The sequence below is a fragment of the Chiloscyllium plagiosum genome, unplaced genomic scaffold (genome assembly GCF_037043375.1).
Source record: "Chiloscyllium plagiosum isolate Xiang-an unplaced genomic scaffold, Cpla_swu_hap1 HiC_scaffold_4, whole genome shotgun sequence".
Taxonomy (NCBI): Eukaryota; Metazoa; Chordata; class Chondrichthyes; order Orectolobiformes; family Hemiscylliidae; genus Chiloscyllium; species Chiloscyllium plagiosum.
This window is the reverse complement of record NW_028270142.1, coordinates 50,977,046-50,994,359: the sequence shown is the minus strand read 5'-3', so window position 1 is coordinate 50,994,359 and position 17,314 is coordinate 50,977,046. Positions and strand designations below refer to the sequence as shown.

General features: G+C 39.5%; 1 protein-coding gene across 4 annotated transcripts in view; it reads right to left on the bottom strand.

Moving 5' to 3' along the window:
• ofcc1 (orofacial cleft 1 candidate 1) overlaps positions 1-17,314 on the bottom strand; it is a 308,134-nt gene that overhangs the window by 94,039 nt on the left and 196,781 nt on the right. For all 4 annotated transcript variants that reach the window (XM_087986250.1, XM_087986251.1, XM_043689352.2 and 1 more), the window contains exons 16-17: positions 7,678-7,893; positions 2,758-3,010 (exon numbers count right to left, since the gene is read on the bottom strand). In XM_087986250.1, coding sequence (XP_087842376.1) covers positions 2,758-3,010; positions 7,678-7,893 — 469 coding nt within the window. The remainder of the gene's footprint in view (positions 1-2,757; positions 3,011-7,677; positions 7,894-17,314) is intronic.

The window sequence follows — 17,314 nt, the reverse complement described above, 5'->3', positions numbered from 1 at the left end:
CAGCATGCAACTTTAATTTTTATTCACTTGCCTTATACCACATTACATGATTATATTGCCAGCTATTCCATGTCATCTATTGGTTTGCCTTGTGCTATAACTCCTTTTTGTCCAAAATGCCCTCAAGCATTTTCGTTTTGAATCACTACAAACTATGCAATAGGCAATTGCTCGTATCGGAATTAAAAATCTAAAACAGCTAACAGTCCACAGTGGAGGAATAAACACAGCAACTGACCATCAATTATATTAAAATGCTCCTTCAAATCACACTTCCTGAGTCAGCTTGCGAACTTGCTAGTGGTAAGAAAACTCAAACAAGGCACACACAGTGACAGATGTGATGTATCACTGTAAATGTTAGGTACAATGAAGAATGCAAGACTTAAGAAGTGTACATGCTCTATTACAAAATCAGTTTCTTTCCATGAAACATAGGGAACTTAGCTGGAATTTGCCAAGAGACACCACGACTGGTTTAGTCTTCAGTCATAGCACCTAGCAGCAGATTGAGTCTTAAATACTGAGGAAAATAAAGTATTTGGCTAATGCGTGGCATCAGGTAATGAATTTACAAGCAAACCTTAGTGAATTGTGGTGTGGATCTATCACAAGATCCAGCCACTGGTATATTACTGATCTTCATCGGAGCCTGAGCAAAGTCATGGGAAGAGAGAAGGGAGAGGTAGATATGTCTGTAAGTATGGATTCTGCTAAATTCAGAAGATGCTCAGCCTAAGCTCGCCTTTAACAGTTCACTGAAATTAGGGTAAGTTTGCATCTTCTGGACAAATGCTCAAGTACTTAAGATTTGCATGGTAGGTAATAGAGTCATAGGTCATATAGCATGGAAACAGATCCTTAGATCCAACTACTCCATGATTACCATAACTCAAAACTAAACTAGGCCCACCTACCTGCATTTAGCCCATATGCTCTCAATATTTCTTATTCATGTACTTATCCAAATGTTTTTTAAATGTTGTAATTATACCTGCATCCACCACTTCCTTTGGAAGTTCATTCCATAAATGAACCACTCTGTGTAAAAATATTGTTCCCATGTCTTTTTTAAATCTATCTTCTATCACCTTAAAAATAGGTCCCTAGTCTCACAATCCCCCACCCTAGGGAAAAGACACCTGCCATTCACCATATCTATACACTTTTGTATAAACTTCTATAAAGTAACCTCTTAACTTCCTATGCTCCAGTGAAAAAATAATGTAGATGTTAGCAAAGGATTCAATCCAGTTTCTGAAATGCGATCATAAATAATTAATTTGATTGAATTTTATGAAATCACATGGCTTTTGGACCTAGGTAGATATTGCGTACATAAAATTTTGGAATAACCTCACAATAGGTTAGTCTGTAAGGCAGAATTTATTAAACTGGTGAGAAATGGTTGCAATGGATTTGAGTTTGTTGCATTCCCATATGCAGAAGGTGGTTATTCATAATTATGGGTGTGCTTCAAGATTATTCACCACATGTGCTGCTCAGAAATTAGGACCAAGACCTTTGATTTTACTGACCTGGCTAGCAGTGTTGCAGGGACAGAGGCAATCTGCAAGTTTGTGAGCAATGTGATGAGTTGTGAATGATACAAAATTGGTTTTCGTGTTACAACGGAGAGAAAACTACTGCATGCAGATCTTGAATCAATAGGGGAGTGGATGCATGCTTGACAGAGAAAGAAAATGCAGTGATATGCAGCTGGGCAGAGCCAATATCAAGTGCACTTCAACTCTACTGGGTATCGAATTAACATCTGTTGAGAGAGAAGATATTCATCTTATGGTAAATAATTTCCATACGAGGTCAACTCTGGTTGTCAAAGGGTTTAATGACGACATTAGCTTGCCTTGCCAGTATGATTCATTGTAAAATAAAACACACCATGTTGTGCTGGTATAAATCCTTTGTTAAATGTCACTTAAGATACTGCATCCCATGTAGCAATGTTTTATATAAGATTCACTAGCGATCCTTAAGAATGATACCCACGTGAAAGCACTTAAGATACATAGAGAGATTTGAAAAAGCTTACCTTGGTGACAAGTAAATACAAATGCTTAAAGATGTTAGATATTATAGTATTTAAAATAATGAAGGGACTAGACAATGTTCACATTGACAATGTTAAATTAGAGGTGTTGAAGAGGACCAGTCAGAAACGCAACGAGCTCTCTGGTAAGTATTGATTCACTGCACATTTCCATGGGCAAACTGAAGCAAAAATTGCAACATACAAATACTATGTTTTATAAAATGATGGTCACTCTTATCTCTTGGACTAGTTTTGATCACTTAAAGAGTGTCTGGGAGAAAGTTACCATCGTCAATCACCTACATTTGTCCTTGGGTGCTTCTTTTTTCTTTTTTTTTGCTGTTCTTGGAAGATTACATGGTTTCCGGTGAGTTGTAAGGGTTTGGGCATGGATGTGAAGTTGGAGGGGATTGTAAATTCCAATGTTTATGGTATTACAACTGAATGGTCAAAGAAATACAGCTGGTCTTTTGCTTCACAATGGTTCTGAATTTGAACAGTGAGTCAGAATGAAATGGACAAATAATACTTTGTCTGGCACAGCGCACATTTATAGTTAGTGAACTTACATCCCATCTACTGACAAAATACTAATCATCTGCAACTGTCTGTTTCATCACAGCACCATTCACTTTCAAAGCTTTTCCAGAATATAGTGCATTCTATTTAAAGTCTGCATGTACAAGTTATTTTAACTGACTTACCCCCAGGATGCCATCTACTATAAACATTGCCAGAGGGTCAAGCACTGTCCAAACTCCCATTGCCAAGATAAACCTTGACAAGAAGGAAGGGAATGAGCCAAATAATATATGACAGAGCCATCTGATCATAGCCATAACAAGCATAGCTACATTCAAGGTCAGAGGTCCCAGGGCTACAATGGTCAACTCCTCCCAAGTATGCAGCAGAGAATTCTGGTAGCTGAGTTCGACTGTGTGTGGATAAAAATGGAACCTTAAAGGCAAAAGAAATTGAAAAATTAACATCATTAGAGCTGTACTTACAATGTCAAGACTGCACCCTTTATGTCCCATATTATGCCATCACTTGAGAAGGAATGACACCCACCATGCACCTCACTGACAGGTGCCTACGGGCTTTTAAGCAGAGGTTTCCTTTAATCGAGTGTGGCATCGACTACGGGGTGTCCTATGTGAGCAATGGGAGCACCAGCAAGCCTCTTAAACCAATTAGACTGAAGAATCCTCACTGAATCTTTCAGGGTCTAAACTACAAAAAGTAAAGAAAGGGGTAATAATTTAAACCATGGAGTGAAACTAAAATATAGAATTGTAAAAACACTTAGGATTTAGAGAGAGAGATAAAATAGGCTGACATAAAAATTTCATGAACTATGTGTTTCCATTTATTGCTTGTAAATCTTGGGATCAGAGCTGCACACATTACGCCGCATCAGTCAGGAGGAAATTTACCTGGACACTTTGTTCCAAGTGGCAGACGCACCCTTAGATTAGGCAATTCAAACTTGCAAGGGCAAAAGGGTGCGTTGTAAGTGAGGCTGATATGGGGATTCATGTAGGTGTCCCTGTCCTCGATATTATCCAAGAGTTATGAGATTCTTTCAAGCTGTGTGGATGAGAGTGGAGACAGCTGAGAGGATGAGTAAACCGACCACAGCACTGTGGTGGAGGTAGCCATTCAATTGGGAGAGGAAATAGGATTGCAATAGGTGGAGTGTGGACAGTATAAGTCGGGGAATAGATACTGTTCTCTGCAGCCATCAGCGTGAATCACAAATAGACTGTGATGCCCATTTGTTGTCAAGGTTAAGGACATCTCCTCAGGGCTGGAGGGGAACTTAGGATTTGGAGGAAAGGAGTCCAGTTGTCGCCCTCCATGTTGGTACTGCTAACACTGATAGGAAAGGAAAGGAAGTTCTGCTTTAAGAATTTGAACAGTTAGAAACTACATCTAAAAGCAGAACTTCAAAGATGACAATCACTACCTGAGCCACAGGCAAACTGGGTGTACCTACACCAAACAGAGACTGCAACAGTTCAAGAGAGAAACTAACTAATACCTTCTCAAGGGCAACTAGAAATGGACAATAAGTACAGGACCACATTCCCTGATATGTTAAATTAGAATTAGTCTTACAGTGGAAGATACTTTGATAGTGTATTAACACTAAAGAATACAGGGGAAGAACTAAATCCCATCACCATCACTGAGAAGTAGTATCAGACAAACTAATGGGGCTTATAGCAGATAGATCCCTTGGCCCTGTTGATTGCAGACGAGGATCCTAAAAGATGTAGCTACAGAGATAATGGATGCACTAGTTGTAATTTTCCAGAAGTCCAGAGAAGCATCAGAGGATTAGAAAGTTGCTAATGAAACATCCTTGTTCAAAAAGAAAAGGAGGCAAAAAAGTAGGTAACTATAGGACAATTAGCCTAATATCTATTGTTGGAAAAGTGTTTGAATCAATTATTAAGGAAATAAACACAGAACATTTGGAAAATCATAATCCAATAAAGCACAGTTAGCATGGCTTCATGCGAAGGAAATCATGTTTGACTAACGTTTTAGAGTTTTTCAAGGAAGTCTCAACCAGAGTGGATAGAGGGAGCCAGTAGATGTGGTGTATGGACTTCCAAAAGGCGCTCGATGAGATACCTCACAAAAGGTTAAGTCATAAGAGCCCATGGTGCTTGAGGTAGTACATTGGCATGGATAGAGAATTGGTTAACGGACAGGAAACAGCAAGTGTGAATAAGGGACTCTTGTTCAGGTTGGCAACCTGTGACTAATGGGGTCCACAAGGAATCGGTGCTGGAACTGCAACTTCTTAAAGACTTGGAAGAAGGAAACAAATGTACTGCAGGTGACACAAAAATAAATGGAAAGGCCAGTTGTGAGAGGGATACAAACAGTTTGCAGAGAGATATTAAATAAAGTAAGTGGGCAAAAAGTTGGCAAATGAAGAATAATGTGGGAAAATGTGGAGAATGAATGAACACTATTGTTTAAATAGAGAAAAACTATGGAAAGTTGCAACACAAAGGGACTTGGAGTACTTGTGCATAAAATACAGAAAGCTAGCGCACAGTTGCAGCAGGTAGTCTGGAAAGCTAATGGAATGTTAGCTTATATTTCAAAGGAGTGGAATATAAGAGTAAGGAAGTCTTACTGCAACTGTACAAGATGCTGGTGAGACCACATTGGAGTACTGAGAGCAGTTTTGGTCCCCATATTTAAGAAAAGATGTTATTTTTCTGAAGGCAGTTCAGAGAAGATTCAGGATAATCCATGAAAAGGAGCGATTAATTTATGAGAAAAGGCTAAACATTCTGTGACTCTACTCATTGAAACTTAGAAGAATGAGAGGAGATCACTTTGAAACATATAGGATTCTTAAGGGGTTTGATAGGGTAAATGCTGAGAGGATATTTCCTCTCATGGGAGAGTCGAGGATCAGAGGACACAATCTCAGAATTAAGGGGCATTGATTTATGATTGAGATGAATAGGAATTTCTTCTCTCAGATGTTTTTGAGTTTTTAGAACACCTTGCATAGACAGCTGTGAGGGACAGACTCTTTGTGCATATTTAAGGTAGAGATGGATTCTTAATCAGTACAGGAATCAATAGTTATGCAGAAAGGGCAGGAAGGTGGATGTGAGGAGTGTCAGATCAGCCTTGAGCCTATGGAATGGCACAGCAGGTTCGAGGAGTCAAATGGCCTATTTCTGTTCCTATTTCTTATAGCTCAATAATTCACTAAAATAGTGAAGATCTTATTTCCCATAACAAAGAGGTCAATTAATGCTCAACATAGACATAGTGGTAATTATGAGGATTTGAGGAAAGTTGAGGAGATTTTATTTCATCTAGAGGATGATGGGGATCTGGAATTCACTGCCTGAAATGATGTTAGAGGCACAAACTCACATTGCATTTAACTGACGCAACACCCTGCAAGGCGATAGAACACGAGCTGGATTAAATTGAATAGTTCTTTTCCAAGCAGAACAGGCATAAAATAGCTTCTTTTTGGGCTGAAAATGTCTATGAATTAATTTTATGATTCAGAAGATAAGTTATGCATTCATGTTACATGATCCCACCCAAAACAACAATGCTCTACTAAAAATAATTACCTGAAAAGAGTTTGAGTTGAAGAAGGTTTCTATACCAGATCTAACTAATACTGCCATTTTCAGTATCAATGCCTTTTACTTACTTTTCATGCTAAAATCATTGGATGGGACTTAATTAGAAAGAACTTAAAAATGTCTCCTTTTGTTTTTCTGAAGACATTTATAAAAAGTAACTTTGAGTAGGCAAATGACCAGGACTTAAAATTATGTTGTGAGATACCAGCAGACAAGTGAGTGATACATTTGTCTTAAGTTCCTCTCTGCTAATAAGAATACAAGAAATAGAAAGAGTAAGTTATTTGTCTTTTGGACCTGCTCCATCACTCAATAAGTTCATCTTCTATCTCAACTCAACTTTCTCACTGTCTTGCAGTGTTCAAAATTCTATCAAATATACTCATCTTGGCACTGATGGAGAGGATTTCAAACATTCACAAATGCCTGAGTGAAGAATTTTCATCTAATCTCAATCCTAAGTGGCCAAACACTTTATCCAGAGACTGTAACACTGACTCTTATCTTCTGTAGACAAAATTATGTCTTAACTGAGGGCACTAAAGAGGTTTCCAAGCTCTACCAAATTATTAAGAATGAGGAAGTCTTGTGAACTTGCTAAACATTCTTACAGTAGCACACCACAGCATAATTTAACAGTTAAAAATGAACCATGAACTGAAGTCTTAAACAAAAACATGAATTGCTGGAGGAACTCAGCAGACCTGGCAGTATCTATGGAGAGAAAGCAGAGTTAACATTTCAGGTCCAGTAACTCTTTGTTATTTAACCTATTTATTTGAAGGGGAAATAATTCTGTGAAAGCTTGTTGCAGGATTCGTTTCTCTTCATATAAGAAAGGAGGGAAGCTGGAATGAGATCTGCATCATCTGTATTCCAAAGTCACAGGGCAGTGACAGGATGATGCATTTCAATGGGTTTTATGCCATGGCATCACATATTTGAAAATAAATTAAGACACTTTTTCATGAAGACAGTTTCCGTTTGCAATGACTATTTAAAGGGTTGAATGGTAAATTCTTAACAGACAGAAAGGGAAGGGAAGGTGCGTGGTTGATGGATGAAAATCTTGTTTTGGAGCAATTTTAAACAAAAGCTGTATGTTCCATAAAATTTGGGATTGGTGATATGCCATTAATTAGATTGTATGCATCAAATGACGATGAGTAACTGTCATCCTCAAAATTCTACTAAAGCTCGGCAGTTACTTTCAGAATTTTACTGACGATTGTGAGACAGTGGATTATGAAATATGTTTCAAAGATAAATAAGAGTTCTCAATATATACTCTTCAAGAGGTCACTGTGGTATAATAAATACATAAAATTGATTCTCCATGTCATTTTTTTACACAAACTCATCTGTCATGTCATTTTGATTCCTTGGATAAGGATCAAATAAACTAGTTACCAAAGTTGAAAAAGTTTGCTTTGAGCTGTATCTCAGCATCTCATACATAAATATGAAGACCAGCAAGCCTACTTGTTGACAGGGACACCAATTGCCTGGAGACAGAGCCACTGGCTGCAGTAGTGCAGGTAAAGCCGCAGAAACCAGTTCAAAGTTAGGAGCAGCAGAATGAGCAAGACCTCTGACGAGCACCAACATGAAATTCCAAATTCTTCCAGGAACATCCGACCCACAAACCAGGTACGCATGGCAAGAGTTTCCGTTGCTTTGTCAGGGGAAGATTCTGACCTGGAAAATTGCACAGATGAATTATCATTAACTGCAGGCCAACAGACTAAGGAAAACACACTTAACTGCATTTAAAAAATTGCGATTTGACTTTCTTTTTCTTTCTTTATCCTTCATGGTTACATATCATTTTCTAAAATTGGATCTTACACTGTCAGAAGGATTTGTGCGACCTTCTCATGAAGGGATACTGGATCTGAAATGTTCACTCTGATTTCTCTCCACAGATGCTGCCAGACTTGCTGAGCTTTTCCTGCAATTTCTATTTTTGTTTTGGATTTGTGAGACAAGTGAAGAGATTGTAATAAATGTAGAAGGTAAAATCACCACTGTCCCATACAACCTGCCTATTGCACAGAGTGGCCTCAGTTAAGAGCCCCCTCAGATTCTACCCTTGAAGGTGCTCGTGTATTATATGTCCTTACATTCTGCATACCAAGGGATTCACTACAGTAGAAATTAGGTGTTCTTGACGCACTTTCTGGACATAAGGGTCACAACCAAGAGACCATTGTCTATGCTGAAAGAATGTCTGAAAGGCATTCAACCCAATATTGGGTAAAATTATTATTTAGGTGTAACTGGTAAATTTTAGGCATTAGATCACATACTTATTTTGTTAGTTCACTGTACTAGAGCTCAAGTGGAACTATTTACATTGTCTAGCTCTTGTGCCTTTCCGCAATCATCCTCAGTCCACGTCTCAACATTATCCACTCATGTGATGTTTCTCATTCCTCTGATGAAGATATGAATTAGCAGCAGAATAGGCCATTTGGCCCTTCAAGTATCCTGTGCCATTCACTGAGATCACAGTTGATCCGTTTACATTACAAACTCCACATTTCCATCTAACCTTCGAATCGTTTGCCTGGCAAAAGTCTGTCTACTTCCGTCTTAAAAATATTTAATGATCCAACATTCATTGACTTCTGATGTAGAGCTCTGAAACCTCAGAGAACCTCATCTCTGTCATAAAATGGTGACCCACTAATTTTAAGAGTATCTCCTGGATTCATGCACAAGAGGAAATATGGTATTAATAAGCTCATGTTTTCCCAATTGTACTCAGGCGAAAGTACCCACTGCTGAGTCAGTATCGGAGCCGGTGGAGAGTGCCATGATGGCACATCCTCTGAGGGATCTGTGGCTTCTTCCTCAGAACTGGAGGATGGAATGAGGAGCTGGTCTCTTCATGGCAAGTACTAGATGGATGTGAACTGTTGTATACAGGAGGCAAGAGAGAGGAAGAGTTGTGAAATATGGGTAGAAGTTTGGGCATGGTAATAATACATTCACAGTGATATAATGGGATAGCAGCACAGCACATGTCAATGAATCTAACTTGTTTACCAGCTCACGAAGACCTCATATCACCACATGAGCTGGTAAACACAGTCCTCTTCCACAAGGGTTCTCACCACTTAGGGGCTGAAGAGACAAAGGTCAGACATCACAATGCCTGTTTTGTCCCAAACTGCTCTGTGTGGGATATTTTCTCCCGGACTAAGACAAGGAGGCAGCATGGTGGCTCAATAGTTAGCACTGCTGCCTCACAGCAACATGGACCTGGATTTAATTCCAGCCTCAGGCAACAGTCTGTGTGGAGTTTGCACATTCTCCCAGTGTCTGTGCAAGTTTCTTCATGTGCTCCGGTTCCTTCCTATAATACAAAGATGTGCAGATTAGGTGGATTGGCCATACTAAATTGCCTATAGTGTCTAGGGATGTGCAGGCCAGGTGGATTAGCTATGGGAAATGCAGGGTTATAGGATAGGGGAGTGTGCCTGGGTGGGATGCTCTTCAGAGTGTCAGCGTGGACCCGATGGGCTGAATGGCCTGCTTCCATACTGTTGGAATTCAATGTTTGTATGATATGAAATGGAGTAAGTAATATGATACTGCTGTTAATATTGGTACATGTTGGAGAAAGATGGTAAAGTGCCCCAAGTGTGTGAGTTGACAGTTCTGAGGGCATGCAGCATTATTAGTTTTTAGATTATATTCCCTAGAGTGTGCAAACAAGCCATTTGGCCCAACAAGTGCACATCAACCCTCCGAAGAGTAACCCACACAGACCCATTTCCCTCTGACTAATGCCCCTAACACTATGGGCAATTTAGCATGGCCAATTCACCTAACCTGCATATCTTTGGATGTGGGAGGAAACCAGAGCACCTGCAGACATGGGGAGAATGTGCAAACTCCACACAGACATCCCGAGACTAGAATTGAACTTGAGTCCCTGGCGCTGTGAGGCTGCAGTGTTAACCAATGAGCCATCATACCGCCCTAGTGTAGAAGGGGGCATCACTAGGCGACAGCAATTGCAGGAAGATGTTGCATGAAATAGTGAGAGTGGTAGACCATGAGCCATGGTAGGAAGTATGTACAGTAGCAGAGTTACAGTGAGTGTGAGTTGGATAGATGATGATGGGACTTACTTCTCATGAAGCATGCACTACCGCCAGACTATGGAAACCACACTGAACCAGGTGACAACTTCAGATCAAAGTGGCAGGTCCAGTGCCATGGTTTCTTCAGCTTGCCTGTGGCAAGAGGATAGCTCTCCAGTCCACCATCCCACTTACCAGGAATTAAAGTCCATGTCAGCAGATTATGTCCATCTACTATCTCCAGAGCAGTTGTTCTGAAAGTGCAGCAGTGAAGGGCAGTACCTGGCTGGCGGTGATTAACCGCTGGGGTTTTAATATGGCACTGGCAGTGAGTACATTGGCCGCTAGTCAGCACTAGATTGCTTGGGTGTGGTATCTTAGTGCAATGAGGTCAGTAGGGTAAAAGTGCATGGGAAAACTCACTGAAACTCACAGAGAGAAACCCTCCATGAAGCTCCCTGCAATTGACACTTCGCAAATTTTTGGCAAAATGCAGCCCCATTAGATTCCAACTGGCCAGCATCTGTCATATGAGTGAGATTCAGCACGTACTGAGAATTTAAAGGATTAGGTGCGTTCCAATGTGTGAATAATATTTTTATAAATCATCACAGAGAATAATATAATTAATTAAATATACTCTCTTGAAATTCAGGCAAGTTCTTTCAGGAACTTCAGATAATATGAAATGAAAATGTACTCAATTGCAGCATTTAAATCATTTTGAACATCAAATTTATTAATTGCATTTATTCTGTTACAGATCAGCAAGTTTATAAATCAACTCTGAGCTAGGCTTAAAGCTTATGTGAATTTTACACATCATTTTAAAAACTATCTCTGCCCCACACAATATTTAAACTGCAGTATGAATTAATTAATTTTGCTGAACATTTCATTCACTGCTACTGAATAAGGTTTAGGTAAAATGTACTTTATCAGGATGCATTGTACATAATTAAAACTTTCCGCTTACAATCACCACGGTTATCAGACACATAGATGTCTGTAGTGGATTATAATCCTAACCCCTCTGTGAAACCAATCAGGATCAGTAAGACTTCTCAAATGATTATTCCCACTTATTTTTTGAGAGACGGATCCTAAAAATATTGAATGGTATAAAAGATTGATGTAACTCTCCCCTTGGAAAGGAGCAGAACAGTCTTCCAAATGTGTTTTCTGAAAACAAATTACAACCACGTTATAACAACACAGATGTTATCAGAGCCTAAGAATCTCTCCTCAGTTATGTACTGCCTCACCAAAATGTATATACGGAAATGGGTTAATGATAGCAAGTTTTGAGAAGATTTGTAGCTCAGGTTGAGGTTCTGGATATAGGTTTGCTCGCTGTGCTGGAAGGTTCATTTACTAGGTAACATCTTCAGTGAACCTCCGGACGAAACTTCATCCGGAGGCTCATTGAAGATGTTAACTTGTATGGTAACGAAACGTCTGAAAATGAACATTCCAGCTCAGCTAGCAAACCTACATCCATGGGTTCATGAGTTAATGATACAGAAGAATATTTTGATTTATTCATTCGTGGAATAAGGGTTTCATGGGCATTTACTACCCATCCATACTCGCCCAGAGGGTAGTTAAGGGTCACCCACCTTGCTGTGGGTTTTCAGTCACAAACCAGGCAAGGACAGTAGTTTCATTCCTTAAAGGACATTAATGAAACAGATGCGTTTTTTCCAACAATAGTTTCATGTTCATCATCAAATGATCTTTATGAAACTCTTAGTTCCATATTTTCATTTGATTTCAAATTCTACCATCTACCATTGCGGGATTCTAAACCGGGTCCCAAAACATGACCAGGGTCTCTGGATTAAAAGTCTAACAATAATACCAATTATTAGGTCATCACCTCGCTCATGTGTTTCATAAGACATTATTAATTCTAAAAATATATAAAAGCTTATTACAGAACTTTATAAGCAATTCACAGGTAGTGAGGCAATCAATCCCTTCATTAATGGCTCCAGAAAAAGACAGAAATTGCAATCACATTTCTAGTAGAAAATAAAATTTTAAGTACAAATATTGTTACAGTAATGTTTAAGTAAAATGTCCATCAATTTGTAGTATAAATGTATCTTAAATTTTTATCTGGAAGATTACAGAGCTAAAAAAACTGGCTTTGTCCCAATTAAGGAGAGAATTATCATTGTCGAACTCAAAATCTCATACCTTCATCATCAGAGATGTTCAATCAAACCCAGCAGAACTAAAAATCCAATGTGTGCTTTGAATGCTTATGCTATTTATTGGGTTGCATATTGGATCTTACATGAGTGTCAAAAACCTGGAAATCCTTCTATAAAGGCATTGCTGGATATCTACACCAAATGGACTGTAGTGGTTCAAAAAGACAGCTCACAACCTCCCTCTCAAAAGCAACTATGGATGGGCAATAAATGTGGGCCCAGCAAACAACAGTGACATCCCATGAATGAATTTTAAAAATACCTCGCAGACATTAATGAACACACACCACTACACTCAGTCCAGAAGCTTTCCTATCCTGGGACTGATCTCTTGCCTGGATGATAAAATGCGTCATCAGCTAGCAAAAGCAAGCTGAGAGTTTGTCGGGCTCATTCACAGACTGTGCAAATGGCAAAGAATTTGTCTCAGAACAAATGATCAAAATCTGCAAGCAAGTGTTTCTTACATTATTTCTTATGGGTACAAGACTTGAACAATCTACTGATGTTAAACATAATAACCAGAACCATTCCATTATCACTGTCTGAGGTCTCATTGCACTTTCGTAAGGCAGGATAAAAAATTCCCACACTAGGGTATTTGCAAAATGCTCCATATCCATCATTGAGAGGATATTGATCAAAGCTCAGCTCTCTGGGTTGGTCATATAATTCACATAGTGAATTCACAGACACCAAAAGCACCATGGAAATCTGGACATCCCAAACTCAGATATATAGATAATCTGAACACCAATTTCAGATCTTACAAATTGGATCCAAATACATGGGAAAACCCTCATTGAACTGATTCAAGTGGAGAAGTTTTTGTCATTGAGTGATTTGAACATTTGAGGAGAAGACAGCAAAGTTATGTTAGGCCAATTCAGCTCATCAGAAAGCCCCTCCATCCACCCCATCAGCACTGACTTCATATCCCCACTGCAATCAGTTATGCAAGTCTAGACTTAGTCTCAAGTTACATATGAGATGTCAACAGAGACTGTAAACTGATCCTTTCTTGCTTTTTGCTGAACATTCATCTGTCAAATTGACAGGAGAATCCTTCATTATTGGAGTGATAACTCAATGGTAGATAAGTCCATCCTTTTAGCTTACAAATAAGGCTGTGTTACAATTAATTTCTCAATAAGGTCTGATCCTCTTCCAGTTCTCAGAGAATTAGGAGCAAGCTGCAAGTCTTGCGATGGTCAAATTTTCATTATTCACCTAATTGTGTTTCAGTCTGATAAAATGGTTTGGTTTCAGCTTGCTTGGTTAAATGTTTAGTTGATTATGTTATAGGGCTATCAACATTGCTTTATTGAAACTGCAGCAGTGTTTGTGCAAATTTGTAAAACTATGACATTAATGTTTTATCCTGCAGAGTAGCATTTGACTTTGGGAGTGAATGCATCTTATGGGTATAAGTTGAGGCAAATCCCTGCTATGGCCATGCAGTATGAAATGTATTTACCTTCTAATCCATAAATTTTTTTAAATTTTTTTTTAACGAGCTTTTATTCATAGGAAAGTAACTCTTTTAACTCTATAATCCCTCACTACAAAGAAACTCTCATTTACAATGTGCATTTTAATTCTTTGTTCCTCTAACTTAATTGAGAGTTGAAAGCATCACTCTTAGAAATGATACAGTTTGATATGGAAATCAATTGTGTCCGTTATCGTGGGGAATATGACAAGCAGGTAAATTAACTCATGGGAGAGGTAATGTTTCAATCTTCCATCAGTGGAAAACCTCCCACAATTAAGTTAAAAGTGGGAAGGGGCCAGTGTGCACAACCCACCTGCAGGTTGTCCAATGCCACTGATGAACCTCTTGACCACAACCAATCCCAAGCTCATTGGAATTTAATGGTGAATCAAGGATAAACTGGAGTGCCTCCTGAAATTTGCCCAGCAAATCCTGGGTGAGGGTGGTCTCTTGTTGAACGGCATGCAGTGATGGTGAGATCCAATATTAGAAAGAGGGAGTCTCTCTGCTCTAGAGTGCAAACGGTACCACTACCCTCTTGACAAAATTCCTCCTCTTCACTGTTTCGGAAGGGTGACCTCTTATTCTGAGATTATGTCTTCTGGTTCTAGATTCTCCCACAAGGGTAAACAACCTTTCTGAATCTTCCTGGTCAAACCCCCTAAGAATCTTTTACGTTTCAATATGTTTGCCTCTCATTCCCCAAAACTGCAATGAGGAAAGGTCCGACCTACACAACCATTCCTCATAAGACAGACCGTCCAAACTTAGCACCTGCCTAGTGAATCTCCTCTAGACTGCCTCCAATATCCTTCCTTAGATAAGGGGCCTGAAACTGTTCACAGTATTCAAGCTAAGGCCTTGTATCATTTTGGAAAAATTCCATATTTCACCAACTAGTGGGTGAAAGTGCTCTGAAATATTTGCCATAATTACTTAGAAACTATGGAGCGATTTTACCATCATTCATTATGTGAGGAACCCAGGGGATTGGTTGGAATAGCGATTTTAAACATTACAAAATAACACTTATTGCTCATTAACTTCAAGTGGAGTATATTAAGTAGGATGTAAGACCAACATTGCACCAACTTGGGAAATCCGTTAAAACTGTCCCCAGTGAGCAATGAGGTGACTTCACGTCTTCCTCAGCTGGAATATTAACTGGACCATGTTGTCTGCATTATTCTGAACCAAACCTTAATTTCAGAACCCTATCTTTGAGTATTCACCTTGTAAGTACGCAGGAGTATGAGGAAATCTTGCTCATTTCAAATTTCTTTCTATAATATAAACGAACAGACCACTTGTGATATAAAATAAAACAAAGGACTATGGATGCTGGAGAGACTCAGCTGATCTGGCAGCATCTGTGGAGAAAAAAGTGAATTAACATTTTGAGTTGAATCAAGCTAAAGGCGTAGTGATGAAGAACATTTTACATTTCATTTGCAATGTCATCATCTAGCACCATCAGTCAGGTACTGCACAGCTCAATGCGGCGTTATGTCACTTTTATTCAACCCCGACCTCAGAAGGATAAACTTGACTACTTCAAAGCCCTGGTGACATTGAATCATGTAGCAGCCACATGTTCATCAGCCACTGGATGAAGTCTCCCCAACCCTTTCCACATAGCACATTATCCACAAAGTAGAATTCATTCATTTATGCCATCAGCCAGTTTTAAATTTGAACTCAACTCCCGAAGGTATGGTGCTGGAAAAGCACAGCAGTTCAGGAAGCATCTGAGGAGCAGGAGAGTCGACATTTCAGGCATAAGCCCTTCTTCAGGAAACGTCAACTCTCCTGCTCCTCAGATGCTACCTGACCTGCTGTGCTTTACCAACGCCATACTTTTCAACTCTAACCATTATATTCTCTCAACATAAAAGTCTGGAATTAAATGAGTATTTCCCATCAGTATTTACCGTGAAGAAGGATAAGGAAGTTAGAGACCATGGGGAACTAAATGGTGATATCTTGAAAAGTGCCCATATTAGAGAAGAGGAGGTGCTGGACGCTTAAAACATATAAGGGTGGATGAATCCCCAGGACTTGATCAGGTATACCCCAGAACTTTGTGGGAAACTAGAAAAGAGATTGCTGGCCCCCTCGCTGAGATATTTGTATCATCGATAGCCACAGGTGAAATGACAGAAGACTGGAGATTGGTTAATATGGTGCCATTATTTCAGAAAGGTGGTAAGGAAAACCTGGGGAACTACAGGCATAAGCCAGATGTCAATGGTGGATAAGTTGTTGGAGAAGAATCTGAGGGACAGGACTTACATGCATTTGGAAAGGCAAGGATTGATTAAGGAGAGTCAATATAGTTTTCTGCATGGGAAATTGTGTCTCACTAACTTGCTTGAGTTTTCTGAAGAAGTGACAAAGAAGACTGATGAAGGCATAGCAGTAGACGTTGTCTATATGGACTTCAACAAGATGTTCAACAAAGTTCTGTATGGTAGACTAGTTAGTAAGGTTGGATCACACGGAATCCAAGGAGAACTAACCAATTGCATAGAAAATTGGCTTGAATATCGGTGCTAAAAGGTGGTGATGGATGGGGTTTTGTCAGACTGGAGGCCTATGATCAGTGGTGTGCTGCAAGGATCTGTGCTGGGTCCACTGCTTTTCATCATTCATGTAAATGATTTGGACATGTAGATAGGTGGAATGGTTAGTAAGTTTGCAGATAACACCAAAATTGGGGTTGGTGACAATTCGCCATGGCACATTCGCTGCCGCCGATTAGCCACTGCCGGTTCGCCACCAGCATTTCTTCACTGGGGTCGTTTGACCTCTGGAGATTACTTGCCACCAGAAATATATATATGTAATGATTGTTTTCCCTCCAGCCTGTTCTTTCATACTTCTCAGCCCCCTTTATTTATACAACTACATACCACATATTGATAAAAAAAAGTGAAATAAATATCATTTTATTGGTTTATACATAAAAATGAGTTACAAACACTTGCGGTGGCGAATCGTCCTCAGGGGCCAATGGGCAGTGGCTAAGCATCCTCGGCGGTGAAAGGGCAGCGGCGAATTGGCAGTGGCGAATGGTCCCATCCCGCCAAAATTGATGGGTGTAGTGGACAGCAAAGAAGATTATCTCAAAGTACAATGAGACCTTGATCAGACAGTTCAATGGGCTGATCAGTGGCAGTAGGTATTTAATTTAGATAAATGTGAGGTGTTTCATTTTGGTTAGTAAATCAGGACAGCACTTATATAGTTAATGGTAGAACCCTGAGGAGTGTTGCCAAATAAAGGGACCTCGGGGTGTAGGTGCATAGTTC